This window comes from Theropithecus gelada, chromosome 4 (genome assembly GCF_003255815.1).
Source record: "Theropithecus gelada isolate Dixy chromosome 4, Tgel_1.0, whole genome shotgun sequence".
Taxonomy (NCBI): domain Eukaryota; kingdom Metazoa; phylum Chordata; class Mammalia; order Primates; family Cercopithecidae; genus Theropithecus; species Theropithecus gelada.
In genome coordinates, this window is record NC_037671.1 from 113,714,371 (window position 1) to 113,733,393 (window position 19,023).

General features: G+C 34.5%; 1 protein-coding gene across 2 annotated transcripts in view; it reads left to right on the forward strand.

The window, feature by feature from the left end:
- SYNE1 (spectrin repeat containing nuclear envelope protein 1) overlaps positions 1–19,023 on the forward strand; it is a 528,817-nt gene that overhangs the window by 168,093 nt on the left and 341,701 nt on the right. For both annotated transcript variants that reach the window (XM_025384518.1, XM_025384520.1), the window contains 10 exons: positions 1,235–1,347; positions 1,887–2,055; positions 7,458–7,554; positions 8,105–8,307; positions 10,058–10,222; positions 10,686–10,838; positions 11,833–11,976; positions 14,639–14,812; positions 17,492–17,650; positions 17,946–18,110. In XM_025384518.1, the coding sequence (XP_025240303.1) occupies positions 1,235–1,347; positions 1,887–2,055; positions 7,458–7,554; positions 8,105–8,307; positions 10,058–10,222; positions 10,686–10,838; positions 11,833–11,976; positions 14,639–14,812; positions 17,492–17,650; positions 17,946–18,110 (1,542 nt within the window). The remainder of the gene's footprint in view (positions 1–1,234; positions 1,348–1,886; positions 2,056–7,457; positions 7,555–8,104; positions 8,308–10,057; positions 10,223–10,685; positions 10,839–11,832; positions 11,977–14,638; positions 14,813–17,491; positions 17,651–17,945; positions 18,111–19,023) is intronic.

Below are 19,023 nucleotides of genomic sequence, written 5' to 3' on the forward strand. Positions count from 1 at the left end.
AGGGTGTTTTCAGAAGACTCACCACAGTGATCCTTAAAATGCGTGACTTGTGAGTATCTCTGCGCTTACCTACAGAATCGAAGCAGGTCAAAATGTGATCATAGCAAAATATATCAGGATTGAAATCGTTTGGCCCTAAGGTTTTTCTACCATGTTAAAATGTCATATGTGGACAATCATATACAAATCTTAACATTTTGATTTATAATAGAAAACTCTTCACTTGCCCCATAGTCAAGTGTGTCTCTTTTGATTTTAGGCTGATTTTGCTGCTAATTTCTCCAATTAATCCACTAAATTTTGGTATGAGATAAAAATATTCATTTTAATGTATTATTTTGGTGGCCTAATGTCTTACTTTTTCAATGAGTGATGCATTGTTAAGTACTGTATATATTCTGCCATCAGGACATAAACTAAGCTCTAGAAATTAAGGCATGAATCTCCCTTCACCTAACTCCTTTTTGCTTCTTCTATGTGAGAAATGAGTGAGAGAGTGTAAAATACATATACACCTTTTTAGAAATTAGTTTATAAGTGATGAAAAACACAGCAAACAAATCAAAGCAGATTCAAATTAACCTAAATAAATAAATCAAACCTGTGGAGTTCTATGCAGTCTATAATGAATATTTATTAACATCACATTTAATCTTCCCACTGTGTTACCTATGGGGTATTCCCTGCACTTGTTTGAAATTTTCTAATCAAAAGGGTATTTCAAAATATATTGTAATATGATTGACTTACTTTAGATGGCAAGCAAATATCACTTTATAATAGTGTGCATGCATTCAAAATAAAATAACAGTAGAAAGCCTAATCTCTTTTGCCATTAAAGGTTTCAATTTGTCATGCTTAGTTTTAAGCTTTTAAAAACCAACATATCCAAAATCAAGAAAGGCAAAAAACACTAAAATCATTTCATAGCAGTAATTACATTTTCCATGGGATCATGTACCTTTAAAAAGTCTGAATGCATTGCTGTGCAAGTGTCATGTGTGTTTAAAAGATGCATAATTATTAGATGCAGTTCCAGCATAGTGTTTTAAGTACAAGCACCCAGCTCCTGTTGAAGGTAAGAGCCTTTGACAGGCACCAAGCTGCCTCTGAATGTGGCAACAGGATCAAATTGTTGAATACATTGACTCATCGGTGCAGGCTGGAAATTATGCTTCTTAGCCCTCTGTGAAACATGTTTTTCATTTTTTATTTTTTTTAAACTGTATCTTAGGATCTGCTTCAAAACACAGATGCCCACAAAAGAGCATTCCATGAAATCTACCGGACCAGGTCTGTTAACGGGATTCCAGTGCCACCTGATCAATTAGAGGACATGGCCGAGAGGTAAGAGAATATCTGCATTTAAATGAAATCTCTTTTTAAAACGCTAGGTGGATGTTTTTTACATGTCTTTTTCCTTTTTTCATGATTTTTTTTTTTAACAGAGGCGCCTGCCTTTGGTAAATAGAAAGTGGGCTCCCATAAGACTTGCTAAGAATGCCACCATTCTAATGTATTATTAACTGAAAAGAGTGAACCTGAATTTATCCACAGCATGGAAATCACAGAAATGGTTTCTTCAGAGGCTGTATTTTTGTTCAGTACTGTAAGGAACATTATGTAATATTGCAAAAACAGCTTATAAAAGAAACAGACGAGAGATGTGTTGGCAGGGGAAAGAACTAAATCGAATATTTCAATCATTCATGTTTTGCTTTTAAATCCAGAGCTAGAAAAGGAATCAGAGCTCCAGAAAATGATCAGCCAGAGTTAGAAGAGCTTGTGGCTGCATTCTATTTAAGGCTGACATGTAACAGGTTAAGTAAGCATCGGTTCTGTTACTATTAGTTACATTCTCTAAATTCTCTCTGTTTTATTTCTAGGTTTCATTTTGTTTCCTCCACATCGGAGCTACACTTAATGAAAATGGAATTTTTAGAATTAAAGTACCGTCTGCTTTCACTGCTGGTTCTTGCAGAGTCAAAGCTGAAGTCTTGGATCATTAAGTACGGGAGGAGAGAGTCAGTGGAGCAGCTTCTACAAAACTACGTGGTGAGTCCCCGGTGCTTTGACAGAGAATTCCGATGAGCCATGGATTTAGCAACACAGTTCAGTTTCTTTGATGCTGTTGCTTTAATCTTGAATTTAAACATAATGATAGCTGTGTGTTAAATGGGCTAGATATAAGTTTATGAGCTTTTCGGAATTATCTGAAATCTAAACCTATTTCTTTGGAATTTTATTATTTAAAATCCCCTAGTTCAGTTAAGTTTAATGCTTTGCTGCATTAATCATATGAGACCATCCTGACTGGCTTTATTGATTTTTTAAAAAAGTTTTTGTATTGCATACCCACATTTTTTATTGGAGGTCACCATTTCAACTACATTAAAATACTTAAAGATTGACTACCTGTCTTTTAAAATTCAACTATGACTAGTTTAGACCCATTCTCAAGTGTCCAAATGGGAACTATCTATTTTTTTTAGATTGTGTCCACTGTGTCTTTTTTTATTGTCATTCCCTGAGCTTCATTGCCCCTTGTGTGCACCCAGGAAGAGTAACATTTTATCTATGAATCTCTGTACCAACTTAATTTTTAAAGATTGTCTCATATTTTGGGCTATCAATATAGATAATTCTATGTTTACTAGAATCATAGACCTGCATTGATGAAAGAATTCGTTTGCTCTGTAACTAGCAGTTTTCACTTACATGTAATTGGTGTATTATACTTACTAAAGACAGGTTATTTCTTAGTTAATTACACATGCCCCTCCTACAAATTAATTTTCAATGCAAGTTTGCTCATAAAATTAATGTTAATAGAGTATCTTAGTCTTGTACTATTTCATTTATGTTTAAACACAAATTCTATGATAAATCAATGAACTTTTAAAATATAAACCCATTTATAACTTGATTAGTCACAGTGACTCTCTAACATGTTCTGCTTGAAATACTTATTGAAACCATATTTTCACTGAAGCATCTTAGAACCGTAATCTATTTTGCTACAATTTAATTTCATTTTCTATGATGAGTGAACAACATATAGTTGAGAAAAAAAAATGATTTAACTGCTTTACAGTAAAATCTTTCCCTAGATTTACTAAAATTGTCTAGGAAACATTTGTTCCAAAATGCAAAGTCTGTTATGTTCCTTAATTCATTTTAAGTTATTCTGGAAAGTTATGAAAAAACTTGATTTTTAACTTCAAGCAATTACATTAGTTCTTCAAATATGAAATACAAATGCATGTATATTTTCAGATTTAGTCCTGCCAAATGATACCCTCTCTGCCTAGTAGTTATTTATACCAGATACAGTCTTTGTGCTGGATATTTCAGAACAACCCATCAGATTTAAACAGCTAATAAGACTGTTCCACCAGGTTAATGTTCCAACACAATGATGTTAATAATTCTCTTTGATTTTCTCAAATGGTATGTGAATAAGGAATTATTATTAATGATAAAAACGTTAGTACTCCCTGCCTACTTCATAAAGTTAAAGACAAGTTCACTCAACTGCTAATTCCAAACTGCTTTGTAACTTTCACAACTATTCATAAAATTGCTGATTATCCTACATATGTAGCATGTTTTAATGAACATTTCCTAGTAGTCTCATCTGCTACTGAAAAATACCTACTTATGACTCTGTTTCTTTTCCATGAAGGGTTTTAAGGTAATTTTGTTTAATAGTTTTGATAACCGTGGAGTATGGAGCATTTCCCACGTGCCAAGTGTTTTACATGTATCATCCTTCATCTCAGTGACAGCCCTACAGGCTGGGAGTTCCACACTGTTTTAGATACCAAGGAGCCAGTGCAGAAGCACTGAGGCTTCATAGGCTCGAGTCACTTGCTCCTGGCGGCACATGCTCCAGGTGGTAAATTGTGGAATCAGAAATTGAATCCATATCTTTCCAAATCAAAAACCCTTGAGCTTAAGTGCTATCACAATCTAAAAAAATAGTAAAAAAAAATATTTTTAACTTAAAAGACCAAATCATTGATATGATATCTTACACCTTAGTGATCTAAAGAATGCAATTCACATGAATATCAGTTTGATTTAATATTGGTCCATACCTGACAATATTTTACACTTACGTACCTGTAAGTGTACCGTCAAAGTCTGATAGTTGCTGTTATTTATGTATGAGGCAGCATGATTGTAGTGATGGGGAAATGATGAAGTGCAGATACCAGCCACTAGAAATGTGTTTGATCATGGTTTAGCTACTGAGTACCCATGTGTCTGGGAATAACTTAATTTCTAGAAAACTTAGTCTTTCCCAAATGTTTAAGAATGATGATGATGATAATAATAATAATAATAAAATGGTAGGAATTTTTCTAGGGAACAAAGACTGACATATACTGTTTTTATTCTACGTTAATACCTCATAAAACCTGTCTTATCCTTTTAGAGTGTTATAGCTCACACACACCTGTAGTCCTAGCACTTTGGGAGGCTTAGGTTGAAGAGTCACTTGAGGCCAGGAGTTTGAGACCAGCCCGGGAAACATAGTGAGACTCTGTCTCTACACCAAATTTTAAAAATTTAGCCTGGTATCATGGTGTGCGCCTGCAGTTTCAACCGCTCAGGAGGCTGAGGCAGGAGGATGGCTTGAGCCCTGGAGTTCATGGCTGCAGTGAGCTATGATCTTGCTACTGCACTTCAGCCTGAGCTACTGAGTGAGACCCTATTTCAAAAAAAAAAAAAAAAAAAGTATTATAGTAAGCCACATGCTGCTACATCATCTAATAACCAAAGTAATATTCAGGCTGTAACGTTTCCATAATTATATTTTCCTTAGTCATAATTCTTACTTCAGACTTATCCATCCTGCAAAAAAGAAAGAATACTTTTTTTTTTAAGTGTTAGAGAAAGAGAATGTACATCCTGAGTGCTTAAAGAATTCTTGGAAAATACTTCACAAATACTTGCCATCAGTAATCTAGGCCAAGTGCCATCGGTAAGTGATTGCATGCTGTTATGCAAATCAAAAGGTAATTGGTTTAGTCCTGGCTGTCAGAATTGTTGACAATGACCAAAATATGTGCTTCCATTTCACTATGGAAAAAAGAGGCTAATATTTCAATCTTTCACATGAAAGAAAAGTAAAAGAGCTCTTGAATTGTGGACTGTGTGAATGCAGCAAAATATGAATATTCATTTTATTATTCATAATTATATTTTAATGTAAATAGTCTTGATAAACCTCTCCTCAATGTTAATATTAAATATCTTGAATTATCTGGCATAGTTTCATTCAAGGGAAATTGATGAACTTCATATTTATTATATTTACACTCATCTTGTGAAAGCAGAAATGCAGTCACTAACACTAAAGTTGAATACCAAAAATAAGCATGCCACTTACTTTTCTTGAAGCATCATCAACTTCAAAAGTCCCCTGACTAAAATGGCTTATTTGTTGAACTTGGGATCCAAGTTTCAACCTTATTTTGAAAGAAATAAATGGATCTTGTTATTATTATTTTAAATATGCCTTTGTATTTACTTTTGCATTTTTCTGACAGGTGTGTCTAAATAGCTTACAGTAAAATGAAGATTTAGCGATTCTGCTACAGTGGTTCGATAGAAAAAATAATCCATATTGCTGAATGCATTTACTCCACATTCAGAAAAAGAAGGACCAAATTAAATGGACCAATACAAATTTAAAATTAAAAAAAAGTATCTTTCTTTAAAAATTAATCATCCAGTCTTCCTAATAGTCAAGTTCAAAAATATATTAATGAGTGTCTACGGCATTTATAAAACATTCTTTCTGAAAACATTCTCCGCTCTTTCCTGCCTTGTGGACTAAAAATTAAATTGGAAATAAGCTTTTCTCAAACTTGCTCATTTTTAATTATTTTGTAAACTTCTCTGGCAAAAGCATATTTAAGTCTTCCTGTGCACCACAGGCACTATTTCCCATTTCTCTGACACTTAGAACAATTGTTTTGCTCTTAGCTTCTTGAAATTTGCACCAATACTAAATGCAGACTTTTTTTTAAACTTTGCCAAATATAATTATTTCTTCGATTTCTTACACAGTATCTCGAAAATTAGGTATAATTTTCCATTTTTGATCAAATAATGACTTGCTTGTTTAGTTAAATTATTCAAAATTTAAATTCTAGTAAATTATTCTTTTCCCAACTGGATTGTAATAAGAAGATATAAGGCTAAATAGTGAATTAATCAGAATATTGTTGTCTGACTTCATTCTCAAACAAATAAAACAAAGCCAATTAAAGTTATTGAATGTAGTATTCATCCTGGAACTTCTCATTCCAGCTCACAGCTTTCTCTATTCACTTTATCCCTGAAGAATAGTTAATTCATAAGTAAATGCTTTATAAACATAAAATGATATGAAATATGTTATAGATACAATTTGTAAAATGTTATCTCAGAACATGATAAACATTTATCAATAAAAATCCAGAGATTTGTATGAAATTGCTATATGAATAATGTTTCCTCTGCACACAAGTGTCTTGCATCTCTATATGAAGCATTCATCAGCATGCTATACAAGAATTCAGCTGGTTTTTGAAGGCTAATTTTGTATTTATGACAGTGACATTTATCAAGTATTTTAATAGATTCAAATCATAGGAACTCATTACACTATTGCAAGAAATTAAAGAGCCTTTGGTGATATGCTGTTAACTATAATTGCATTAATTTTCTACTTTTGAGAATTAAGAATAATCTTTGAAACAGGCATTATTTTATATTTCTAAAAGTGAACAATAATAAAAATTTACCTAAGGAGTTTTTTGTATATTCTCAATTTTATAGTGTTCACTTGCCAGTAGTGATTCTATTTTATATATATAGATATAAATTACAGATGATATGTAAATGTCTTACTGTAATTTTTCTATAATAGGTCATTGAAATGTGAGACCATTGATAGCATGGATAGAATATGTAATTATTTCCAATTTTTCTACTTACTTTTTATTTTACAGAAAGTATTTGTGCACTGTGTGATTTATTTATAATCTGGAGTTCCTCAGAGCAGTCATTCACCAGGATTAATGTTCAAAGAGCAAGAGAATTCCACAGCTGAAACACAGTGGGACACTTTAAAATGTTCTTCTAAATTTAGTGCTTTCTAAATGTTAGACCCAAGTTCTCTGGAGACATTTCTTTTCTTCAAAAAGCAAACCCTTGGTTGGTGAAGAAATAGAATGTTTTCTCAGTCCTGAACTGGGTTAGAATAAAAAACGTGGAATCGATTTATGTGTTCAGAATGATCTTAGGTAATTTGTAGCAGTGGAATTAATTTTATATTTTCAGAAAGAGTGAGATTAACAAATTTGGGTAAACTATGCTTATAGTTATACTGAAGAAAATTGACTTTGGCATTCCAGATGAGCCTAATGTTTGTTATCTTCTAACCATTCCTCCTTTTCTAGTCTTTTATAGAAAATAGCAAGTTCTTTGAACAATATGAAGTGACATACCAGATCTTGAAACAGACAGCTGAGATGTATGTCAAAGCAGATGGTTCAGGTAAAACATACTACATAATTTGTTGCAACGTAGACTGCAATAGAATTTAGAGCCTGCAGGTTTCTATCTGATCAGGTCATTCTTTCTGTCCGTGGAATTTTTGTGTGACCTCGCCATTGGCCAGGAGAACACATACTGAATTCAGTTCCTTTGGCTTTGTACAATGCTTAACCTGCATAACCATACTCTCTCCCTCCCTCCCTCTCTCTCTCTCTCTCTCTTTCTCTGTGTGTGTGTGTGTGTGTGTGCGTGTGTGTGTGTGTTCTCTAAGAGAGAACAAATAAGCTTTCATTTTCTAAATTGCATCTAAGGATTAAAGGCAAAAACATAGAATAAGTTGAATATTAACAATCAAGTAAATGAGTGTAAAGATACAATTTGTAAAATATATTTGTTTTCAATTTGTAATTATGTCTGTCGAATTTGTTGGAAATGACCTCTGGCATTTGTGATGGATACTATTGCACACCAATGTATAAGACCATAGCAAAAAAGGTGTGGAGGATTTAAAATGTAAGATAAGGGTTATAATTGGTTTTATCTGTTTCAGTGGAAGAAGCGGAGAATGTGATGAAATTCATGAATGAAACCACTGCTCAGTGGAGGAATCTCTCAGTAGAAGTTAGGAGTGTGAGGAGCATGCTGGAGGAAGTGATCTCTAACTGGGATCGCTATGGCAGTACAGTGGCTAGTCTGCAAGCCTGGCTAGAGGATGCTGAAAAAATGCTCAATCAATCAGAAATTGCCAAAAAGGTAAAATTGTTTCATGTGAAAAGAAAAGACATTTGCTGTACGTCAAAATGAGAGACTTTTACAGCATAGCTCACTAGGGGGTCTCATATATTTACAAGTGTCACTCAAGAATCTTGACTTTGCCTGAAAAGTTGCACTTTCAGGTTAGCAATAGACCAATAAATACACTGCTTAATAGAAGCCGATGGAGGGTTGAGTAAATCCAACAGGCAACAAAGGGAAGGGCAGTATATTATTACACTGAACTCTGCCTATAAAGGGGAGTGACCAGGGCCCCAGCCTTCGTGGATTTCCTGATTTAAGAGAGGATGAAAACAACTTTGGTTTGTTTTCACATAGTGCTGAAGCACATACTACTGAATCTATATGGGAGCATACACCAGTTGAACAGCTGGACCATGACATTTGTATCTCGTTAGATATTCTGTTTTGGATTTTATCAACCCTTAAGCAAGGGTCTTATTCTGGGTAGGAGTGATTTCTTTTTTGGCCAGTTATAAGTGTGTATGTGTGTGTGCCTGTGAGAGGTACTGTTTTATGTTAATGTCACTTATATGTAAATACCACATGAAATGGACTGATTTCTGCTTATATACTTCCTAATGGAAGCCTGGCATTTTTACATGGAAAATCAATTTATATGTAAGTGATACTAAAAATGCATGCATTAGAATTGCCACATGCCATCCAAGATTGGTTCATCTATTATTGTTTGGGCAAGTAGATGTATCACTTTTAAATGTTTTACCGTTCTATATTTCATGTAGATCAACTATTCTTGTGTAGCTGAGGGAGGCAATAACCATGTACTCATATCGATTTTGGCTTTTCTGATTAGACTAGCAGTGCCCTAGTAGATGTCATCTGTGTTAATTTGATCCAAAGAAATATAACCACCAGAAACAGAAGTGTTCTTATCTATTTATATATGTAGGAAGTCCTCCCACACATGGCTTATGAAATGGATTTTGAATTATCTTTGGTATCCTTGTTTTTCACTGTGATATGTGTTGCGTGTGTGCACGTGCACACATACGCTTTATTTAAAATGAGTTGGAAACTGTTTCATTGCCAAGAGGGAACCCTTAAATAAACAAGAAAGTGTGTTATTGTACTAAGTGCTCTTGACTCAGATATCTAATTCAAAATTTTTTTCTTTGATGGTTTATCTCCATGATTGCTAATTATCTTAATGTACTGCATTGAAATTTAAAAATCAAAAGTAACAGGTCAAAAAGAAATTATTAAAGAAAGCTATTCTTTCTTTAAAAAAGAATAAAAGCCCCAACTTTACCACCACACGATCTATGCGTGTAACAAAATTGCACTCATACCCCATACATTTATACAAATAAAAAAGGAAGCTATATATTTCCCGAATGTATTATGCTTTTATATGACTCTAGCACTGGTATTTACTATCCTGAAGGTTATACACAGGTGTCTTACACTTACAGAAATTCAGCTTTTTAATCTGTAAAATAGAAATAACAGAAAGTGGTCATCATGTTTTGTTTTGTCTTCAGCAAATGATATGGCACAAATGTTCTTTTAAAAAAGACAGTATCTCTAGCTCACATTTTGAAACTTTTTTTTTATCAAAAATATGTATTTTTAAAGAGATTTATGATTTTTCTTAAAATTCACATGAACATTAAAACAAAAATATTTTTCCTACTTTAGTCACTTTCATATCAGTCATTGATATTTGGTTTATGGTTTACGATATTGTGCATTCTTTATTGTTTAGGATTTTTTTCGAAATTTACCTCATTGGATTCAGCAGCATACTGCCATGAATGATGCTGGCAATTTTCTAATTGAAACCTGTGATGAGATGGTTTCCCGTGACCTGAAGCAGCAATTACTGTTGCTAAATGGGCGGTGGAGGGAGTTGTTTATGGAAGTCAAGCAAGTATGTCTTTCAAATCTATATACACCTCAAACGTGTATGTGTTACAAATGTGATAAATAGTCTGTTTACAGAGAATTCTATTTTTAGAGCACGGGTTTGTTAAGGCAAAGCATAGATATGTTTAAAACCAGTGTGTTTTATGGTTGATTATTCATTCTTTTCCATGTATAATGGAGGAACATTACAGAAATGCATTAGTTTGATTAAGGATTATGTTGACATGTGGCACCTACTTATATGGAATGATTCTTGTTTCAAATCATATTTCTTCATTTTTGTGCTAGTTTCTTTTTTTCTTTAAAACTAATTGGACTTACTTCAAATTTATCTAAAATGAGAATCAAGGATTAGAGTCTTTCTTACCAGATAACAATTCCAGAAAATATGTGAAAGTGAAAGTTGTGGTTCCAGTGGTCGCAGCTGAATGGCTTTCACGATGTTCCCGCCTCCCTTTCCTTAACAGTATGCTCAAGCTGATGAGATGGACAGAATGAAGAAGGAATACACAGACTGTGTTGTTACCCTGTCTGCTTTTGCAACGGAAGCCCATAAGAAACTTTGTGAACCCTTAGAAGTCTCTTTTATGAATGTCAAGTTATTAATTCAAGACTTGGAGGTGAGGGGTTTCTGAATCAAAATGAAAAACCTACTGTATGGTGAGAAGAAAGATCAACAAGTTTATTCAGATCATTGCAAAAGCTGTTTCTGTGTCTCCTGAGCACCATTTTGACATGTCTGTATGTCCCAATTTGTACCTGTCAGAAAAAATGTATTGAACGTAAAAAAGACATGTCTTGATCATTTAAAGTAACTTCAAATTGTTTTTCAGTTTGGAGATTTTTTTTCTACAACCAAATTATAAAGTACTAGGAAAAAACAGGAGACATCTATAGATAGCACCTCCACCTAAATACTTTCCATAATAAAGGATTTTTTGCATGAACTGTGGTATTTGCATATTTTGAATAGCCTGCAGCTCTCAAAAATGAAGTAGTGGAAGAATTTTTAATGACATGGTAAGATTTTGCAACATATTGTTACATGAGAAAAGCGAACAACAGTATCATTCTTTTGTCTTTGTAAAAATTTAAAAATGGGTATAAACACAGGAAAAAAAACTTAATGTTGTATAGATAAGATGTTGGCTTTGGTTTTTTCCTGTGGGAGAAGACTGTAAGTAATTTAAATTGTCATTATCCTAAGATTTCTAATGTATACGTTTTTATAATGACAATGAGTTACTTTTTTTTTTTTTAAAGAAAACCAGTCTAATTTTTAAAATCAGAATTGCCCCACATTTTAAATATACATTTACTTTATATTTTATATTTCCATACTACATTAACATGGGGTTTGTTTTGGAAAGTACAAAGATTATTTCAGCTCATCCTGATGTTTTGGTCACTTTTAAAGGAAAATTTTATTGACTATATAATATTACCAATATTTATTAGTAATGAAGGGAAGCAAAAACTGGAATCATCGAAAGTTTAGTGTAAGTATTGGATTTTATACAGTGCATATTGATCTTTGTTCTGCCTTCTGTGGAATCCTGAAACTAAGAGGAAATGTGTCATGTGTGAATCTGGCTGTTTCAATGATTCATGCAGGATATTGAGCAGAGGGTGCCTGTGATGGATGCCCAATACAAGATAATTACAAAGACAGCACACCTCATTACCAAAGAAAGCCCCCAAGAAGAAGGAAAAGAAATGTTTGCAACAATGTCAAAGCTCAAAGAGCAGCTAACCAAGGTGCGAAAATAATTTAATGCACAATAGGCTGTGTGCACCAACAGTGCCTTCAGCTTGCTTGCTACCTCCTTCTCCCCGTGGGCAAAGTGTTTACTTGTTAACAATGCTTTTGTTTCTAATTGGGACTCTTGATTTAGTAACTTTGTCATGAATTAAAAAAAAATAAAACTATGATGCTGATACCAAGTATTACCTCTGTTAATTTAGAAGTATTATAGCTGTATTTTAATAGAAAGTTAGATACTTTGGGGGAACAGTTACATGTGATAAAACCAAGAGAGGGAAAGAGAGATAAAGAGAAAAAGGAGATGAGGAGGAGGAAGAGGGGATCATAAATTTGAATGAGAATTTATTAAGATTTGTTTGATATATCTCCACTCCAAACTCATTTATGCAATTTTCTGTAAGCATAGCAACAAAGCCATGGAAATTCTGCCCTCCTCATCTCATGGAACTCACTTAGGCTTAGAATATATACATTTCAGCCAGGTGCAGTGGCTCACACCTGTAATCTCAGCATTTTGGGAGGCTGAGGCGAGCGGATCACGAGGTCAGAAGTTTGAGACCAGCCTGACCAACATGATGAAACCATGTCTCTACTGAAAATACAAAAATTAGCCGAGCGTGGTGGCATGCACCTATAATCCCAGCTACTCAGGAGGCTGAGGCAGGAGAATCACTTGAACCTGGGAGGCAAAGGTTGCAGTTAGCCCAGATCACACCATTTCACTCCAGCCTAGGTGACAGAGAGAGACTCTGTCTCAAAAAAAAAAAAAAGAAAAAAAAAAGAAAATATACATTTATATCTTTTCTGTACGGGGAACTAGATGGATGTAAGAACTAGTCATAAGCATTTTCTGTTCTATTCAGTGATTTTCCTTAGGAACTTTGGAAGTTCCATTGGGATTTGTTATCTATCCAAATTTGAATTTTAGGAAGATGGTATTGTTTGCAAAGTCCACCTAGATTGGGTAATTAATTTCTGGTAAAAGAGAGAAGTGATTATAATAAATGAATGGAAACATTTTAAAATGAAGAATGGAAAAACAAAGTAGAAACAAAGTAGAAGACCCTGTTAAATAGGAAAGAAAGGTAAAAAGGAAGAGAATGACCTTTGTGACATCAGTAGTAGGAAATTAATGAAAAAGAATGCATTCAAAAAGCTAAAATAGGAAAAATCATGACCATAAAAAAGAGAAAATTTTATCTGTCAATCTGGTATGCATGAGAATGTTTATATTCTATTCATTTTATTTTAACATTCAAGTTAGAATTATTTATAATTTAAAGGTCGTGGACAATAATGATAATATTGGCTACTAGTAAAAGCTGCTAAACAATGAGTACAATTTGAAGTCAACATTTCCAATTTGATAACTCCCCAGCAGCTTTCAGGGCCTTAGCTGAGTTTACATGTCTTAGGCTGAGCCATGCTTGGGTGTTCAGGGCAATCCCTGAGAAAGCAAATTATCATTTGCCTTTTTACTGTTTCAGATGCAGCATCTTGATAGGTTTTCTCTTGTACCCAGGAGAGATCAATAAAACACACTGATTTGTATACATATTAGTAGACTCTCTTGGTTTTGTTCAAGGTAGTTATATCAGGGTCTTGTTGCAGTAGCAGGATGGCCACTTTCTTTTGATGAGTGTGTACTTCAGGTAATACATCCTAGAACATAAAAACATTTCTTCATACGTAATTCTGTGTTTAACAGTAGAGCAAAACGTTGCCCTCTCCCCTTCCTTCAAGGATTATTTTTGGAATATGTCTCATCTGGTTAGAACATTATTGTCTTTATACTATATGAAAAACAAAGAATGGCTTACTAACAAATACTGATTAATTTCCTTTCCCTGGTTATCTGAAAGTAAGAGAAGAGGTGGGAAGTTCTTAGAGGATGACAGAGTAGACACCTCCTGGAGCTCTTGATTTCTAGAAGCTAATGGCCTCATCATTAAGACAATGCAGGTCTATAGACTAAAACATATTTTACAAGACAAGTGCAAGTGACAGGTAACGGCTGCCTCAATTCAGACTACAGAGCCCTCCCCTAGCATGAGAAGCTTCGTGAGTAAATTGGTATGACTTTAGTGCTTCAGATGAGTAGGCTGTTGATAAGCAGGGAGCAGCAAAGCATGGAGCTGGTGGGAGGCAGGAAAGCACAGGCCTGTCTTGGAAGAGTGAGCCAAAAGGTTTCTAAGTTTATCAGCAGTCAAGTGTTCAAGTAGGCGACCTCTTGAAAACAAAGCTGGAAGACACAGGTTGGTCTAGATAATGTAATAATAATTCGTGACTCTCTTAGGTCAGATTTCAAGGCCAAAGTGAAAATGAGTTGCATGGTTTATGAAGTATAATTCGATGCCATCTGGCTCACTAAAAACAATCATTTAGATGAGAAAGTGCTATCCAGATGGACGAATTAGATGAATTTTCATGAGAAAACTCGGTAGCCATTTATTTGTCTCAGTGGTACAGCACTATTATTTTTCACAGCAAAATTTGACAATATAGAGGAAATATCATTAAAGAAATGTCTTTGAATATTTGTAAGCACCAAATGATCATGTCACTAAAGAAAATGTTCCTCAGAGCTATGAACGTTCCCTGAGCTAGTGGCACTTAATGGTCTTTCATGGAATTTTTGTCTTTATGTTTTTAAAGGTCAAAGAATGTTACTCCCCACTCCTTTATGAGTCTCAGCAGCTGTTGATTCCGTTGGAGGAATTAGAAAAGCAGATGACGTCCTTTTATGACTCACTTGGGAAAATCAATGAAATTATCACAGTTCTTGAGCGTGAGGCACAATCGAGTGCTCTTTTTAAACAAAAACATCAGGTGAGAACAATCCCTTTCAGGAGACAATTATTCTAAAACGTGTAACAAGACCAGGGTGTTGCTTACAGGAATAGAAATTCAGTTGGGACAAGAAACATTTTTCTAGAATAGTATTACTAACTCAAAACAAAAATACATGTCTTGTCCAAAGATGAAAATCCATTCACTGTCAGTGGAGGGACTATGTGAGCTGTTTCCAGGGAACGGTCTAGCTGGACTCAGGAGCAAACCAGGCTCTTCATCTGAATCAGTAAGTTCACTGAGTTGAGCAAAATTAGGAAACATGGTTTGTTTTGAGCATCCAGCTCCCCTTTCTATCAATGGAGCAACATTGTGGGCTGACAATACTCAGCAGACATTTATAAACCTCTGCTGTATGCACACGTAAGCCATGCATCCTGAGCCCCAAGTATGGAAAGTGCAAAGTTCACAATGTCTCTGGGAAATAAGGGATGTGTTCCAGAGATGGAGCCAAATCCGCTCTCTAACGTCAAGCATTAAGGGTACCCACAGTCAAAGGACTTTCTATTATTTCTCTGCTTTGTGTCTATTTAATTTTCGTATAGTGCCTGTCTACTAGCAATAGACTACATATAGTCTAGCCTTTTAAAAATACAAATGAGAATTTATTTATATTAAACTTTTTATGGGCTTTGTTCATGAAAGATGATCCCTAGCTTCGCTAGTAGAAGGACACTATAAGAAAATTAAATAAATATCCTGTCTCTACATTAGATAACTAGAAGATAAATACATATAAATTATATATAACACATATAGAGATATTTATATAAAATATATAAATATTTGTGTCATATCTACAGATATAATATTTTCATTCTGATGTTGACTTTCTTTTGGAGAATCCTTTACTGTTACTTCCCACATATAGCTTTAGGCATTACGTGCTGCCTCGCTGATTGACAAAATGGTTAATTTCACTTAAAAAGGTATATGTGCCTTCATTTCTTGATACTTTGAAAACAGATAGATAATTTAGATGTATATTTACATATATATAATAAAAACAATTGCTTTCCATTTTCACTCAGTATCTATAACCTCTGTCTTATGAGATCTTTTCTTTGCCTCTTGGAATACGACAGTATAAACAACCTTGAAACTCTGGAAATGTGTTTGATGTGATAATCATTTTTCTTCGTCTTATTTTTAGTAAACATATTGTATGTATAGCAGTCTCCTACTGAGTGTTGTAGTTAATTGAGTTATTTGGTTTATTATAAATGAACCTATCCATCAGAGGAGAGAGAAACTAATGTACAAAAGGTTTGCCACTGCATTAATTGAAATAGATTCATGGGAGGAAGGTGGCATCATTAGTAGAAAGAGCCAAGAGTGTCTGAAATGAGTCTGACAGATATTCAGATCTTAGATCTAATATTGCAAATTAGGAAGCTTTGATTAACTTTAATTTCCTCACTTTAAGATGAAGGCTACAATACCTGAGTTTAAAGCTTATTGCAGATATTACATAGATATACCATAATGTCACTAGCATATAATAAGTGGCACTATATGACTGATAGCACTATTATTATTATTATTGTCTGTAGTGAAGCCACAATGATTATACCACCAAACTGCATTCTCATTGTATTGGATAGAGATTATCTTTCATTTTTAGACATGGTGACATCTCCTGCATTTCTAAATTTGTGCAAGTTGTCAGTAAACAATCTTTCCATAATTCAAATAATATTCATAGCATTATTAATAATACAATCTAATAGTACATTTTGAACTTATATTACCCTTTTATCTCCTAAGTTTTCAAAAGGAAAAAGTATGTCTTTATTCTGTTTTTCCCAAAACAAACAAACAAAAAATCCGTGCTCTTGATATTTGCATCTGGATATCCAAAAATGGCATCCAAATGAGCAGTTTGAAATATACTTTTTTAATGCAGTTGAGGATACTGAAATGCAAATGGTATAATTCAAGTCAAAAAATGACTCTTTGCCTTGTACTGGGCTCGATGACTTCCATGCTGTCTACTGCCAAAATCACAATTGCAGGCCACAACTCAGAGGTGGAAGTGTCTGTCACCATTGCATCTTGTCCTGCAAACGTGGGACAGTTGGAAGTCTTCCCCAAGTGCATGGGTCTGCTGCCTTTTTTAATTAAGATCTGAACCCTACCATTTCGTTAATAAGACTGATAGGTTGTACACCTTTAAATACTATAAATTTAGGATATACAAAATACATATATCATGCATCTCTTTCAGCAAAGTGAATGTGCATTGATGCTTAATTTGTTTAGTCACATTAAAACCTGGTATGTATTCACTGATTTCATGATTGTTCTCTCAATAAACTGTAGGCCTATCACCTTTCTAGAGGAATGCAGACTTAGACAAATAATTTTGATGCTCTGTCATTTTCTTAACTACAATAAAATGTACATGAGGTATTTAAAAATCTCAAAAAAACTTTCTGTAATATTTAAATGCTCTATATAAGAAAGCGCTGACTTCAGTGATTATTTAAAATTGAGATCTTTTGAAATGTTCCACCGTACTTTTGGTTTTACTTATTGCTGATTAGAAGCCTAAAAGCTATATAATATTGTTCTTATTATCTGTAATGGTCACTCTGTTTCTTTCTGTCTCACTCTGTCTTGTAAATAACATTGTTGTGGGGTTTCCTTTCCTTATAGGAACTGTTAGCTTGTCAAGAAAACTGTAAGAAAACCTTGACACTTATTGAGAAAGGCAGTCAAAGTGTTCAAAAGTTTGTGACCTTGAGCAACGTGTTAAAGCATTTTGATCAGACGAGGCTACAAAGACAGATTGCAGATGTTCATGTTGCTTTTCAGGTAATTTGCTCTCTCTGCTTTAGAGTTGTGAGCCAGGGAAAATGCAGAGTGAAAACAAGAAACCATCACTTGCGCTTTCAGTCTTGCTAAAACGCCTCATGTGCTGGTGTTTGGAAGCCAGTCATTGTCCTACTTTTTCACCTAATATTAATTAATATTGAAAAGAGTTCATTATTCCCATGATGATGAACTGTCTTTTTTCCAAGTGCTTTTTAAATCAATAATACCCTCTAACAAAATGATCCTTTCAGTAATGAGAAAGCAGCATCACATTGTGATTGTTTTTCACATCAAGAGTATGGTAAAGAAAACTGGAGATTGGAAGAAGCATGTGGAAACCAACAGTCGCTTGATGAAGAAGTTTGAGGAGTCTCGAGCAGAGTTGGAGAAGGTGCTGCGGATTGCTCAGGAGGGCTTGGAGGAAAAGGGGGATCCGGAGGAGCTCCTGCGGAGACACACTGTGAGTCCACCCTTTGGGGGGCACTTGACCTGAATACATGGACAAACGACCTTGAATGAAAACCTTAAAAAAGGCACGCTGATCTGATACAGAAGGCGAGCAGGCAGATGAGTCAGGAAAGCACAGACTTTTTAGGTATGAGACCCACAGATATGGTGAGCAAAAAGAAATTCAGGAGCAGTTAGTGAGCTGACTTGTCATTGGCCATTCCTAAGCCCCCAGAATAGTAGTCATAGAATAATTCAAGTTCTCCAAATTACTAATTCATTATTTAGCTGACAAATTCGTCTATAACTAAAGATTCTTTTAAATCAATTCTTTTAAAGATTCTTTTAACTCGAGATGACTGGCTAAGTCCTTTGTGCTCATTTTTATACATCCACCATATCATAGTATAGATACTGTGTCACTTGAAGTCTGGTGGCTGATACACAACTTGTCCCGGTATTGTAAAGCCATCTTCATGTTTATCATCTCAGTATCAATATTGAGAACATTAGTCTTAATGTTTGTGAATGGTATATGGAAATAACCAGCACTCTGAGAATGTGTATTTGAGTTATCTTTTCTGACATTTCAGTGGCTATTTGTATAAACCACACTCTCAAATGATATATGCAATGTATTTGTGATTCAGCAGACTAGATTTAGGGTTAATGTCTGTGACCACAAAACATAAAACATCTCATTCAGTTTATTCACCTCTACAGTATGGTACTTTTTGTTTTGAATCACTATTTTTTTTTTTTTTTTTTTTGAGATGGAGTCTCGCTCTGTCGCCCAGGCTGGAGTGCAGTGGCCGGATCTCAGCTCACTGCAAGCTCTGCCTCCCGGGTTTACGCCATTCTCCTGCCTCAGCCTCCCGAGTAGCTGGGACTACAGGCGCCCGCCACCTCGCCCGGCTAGTTTTTTT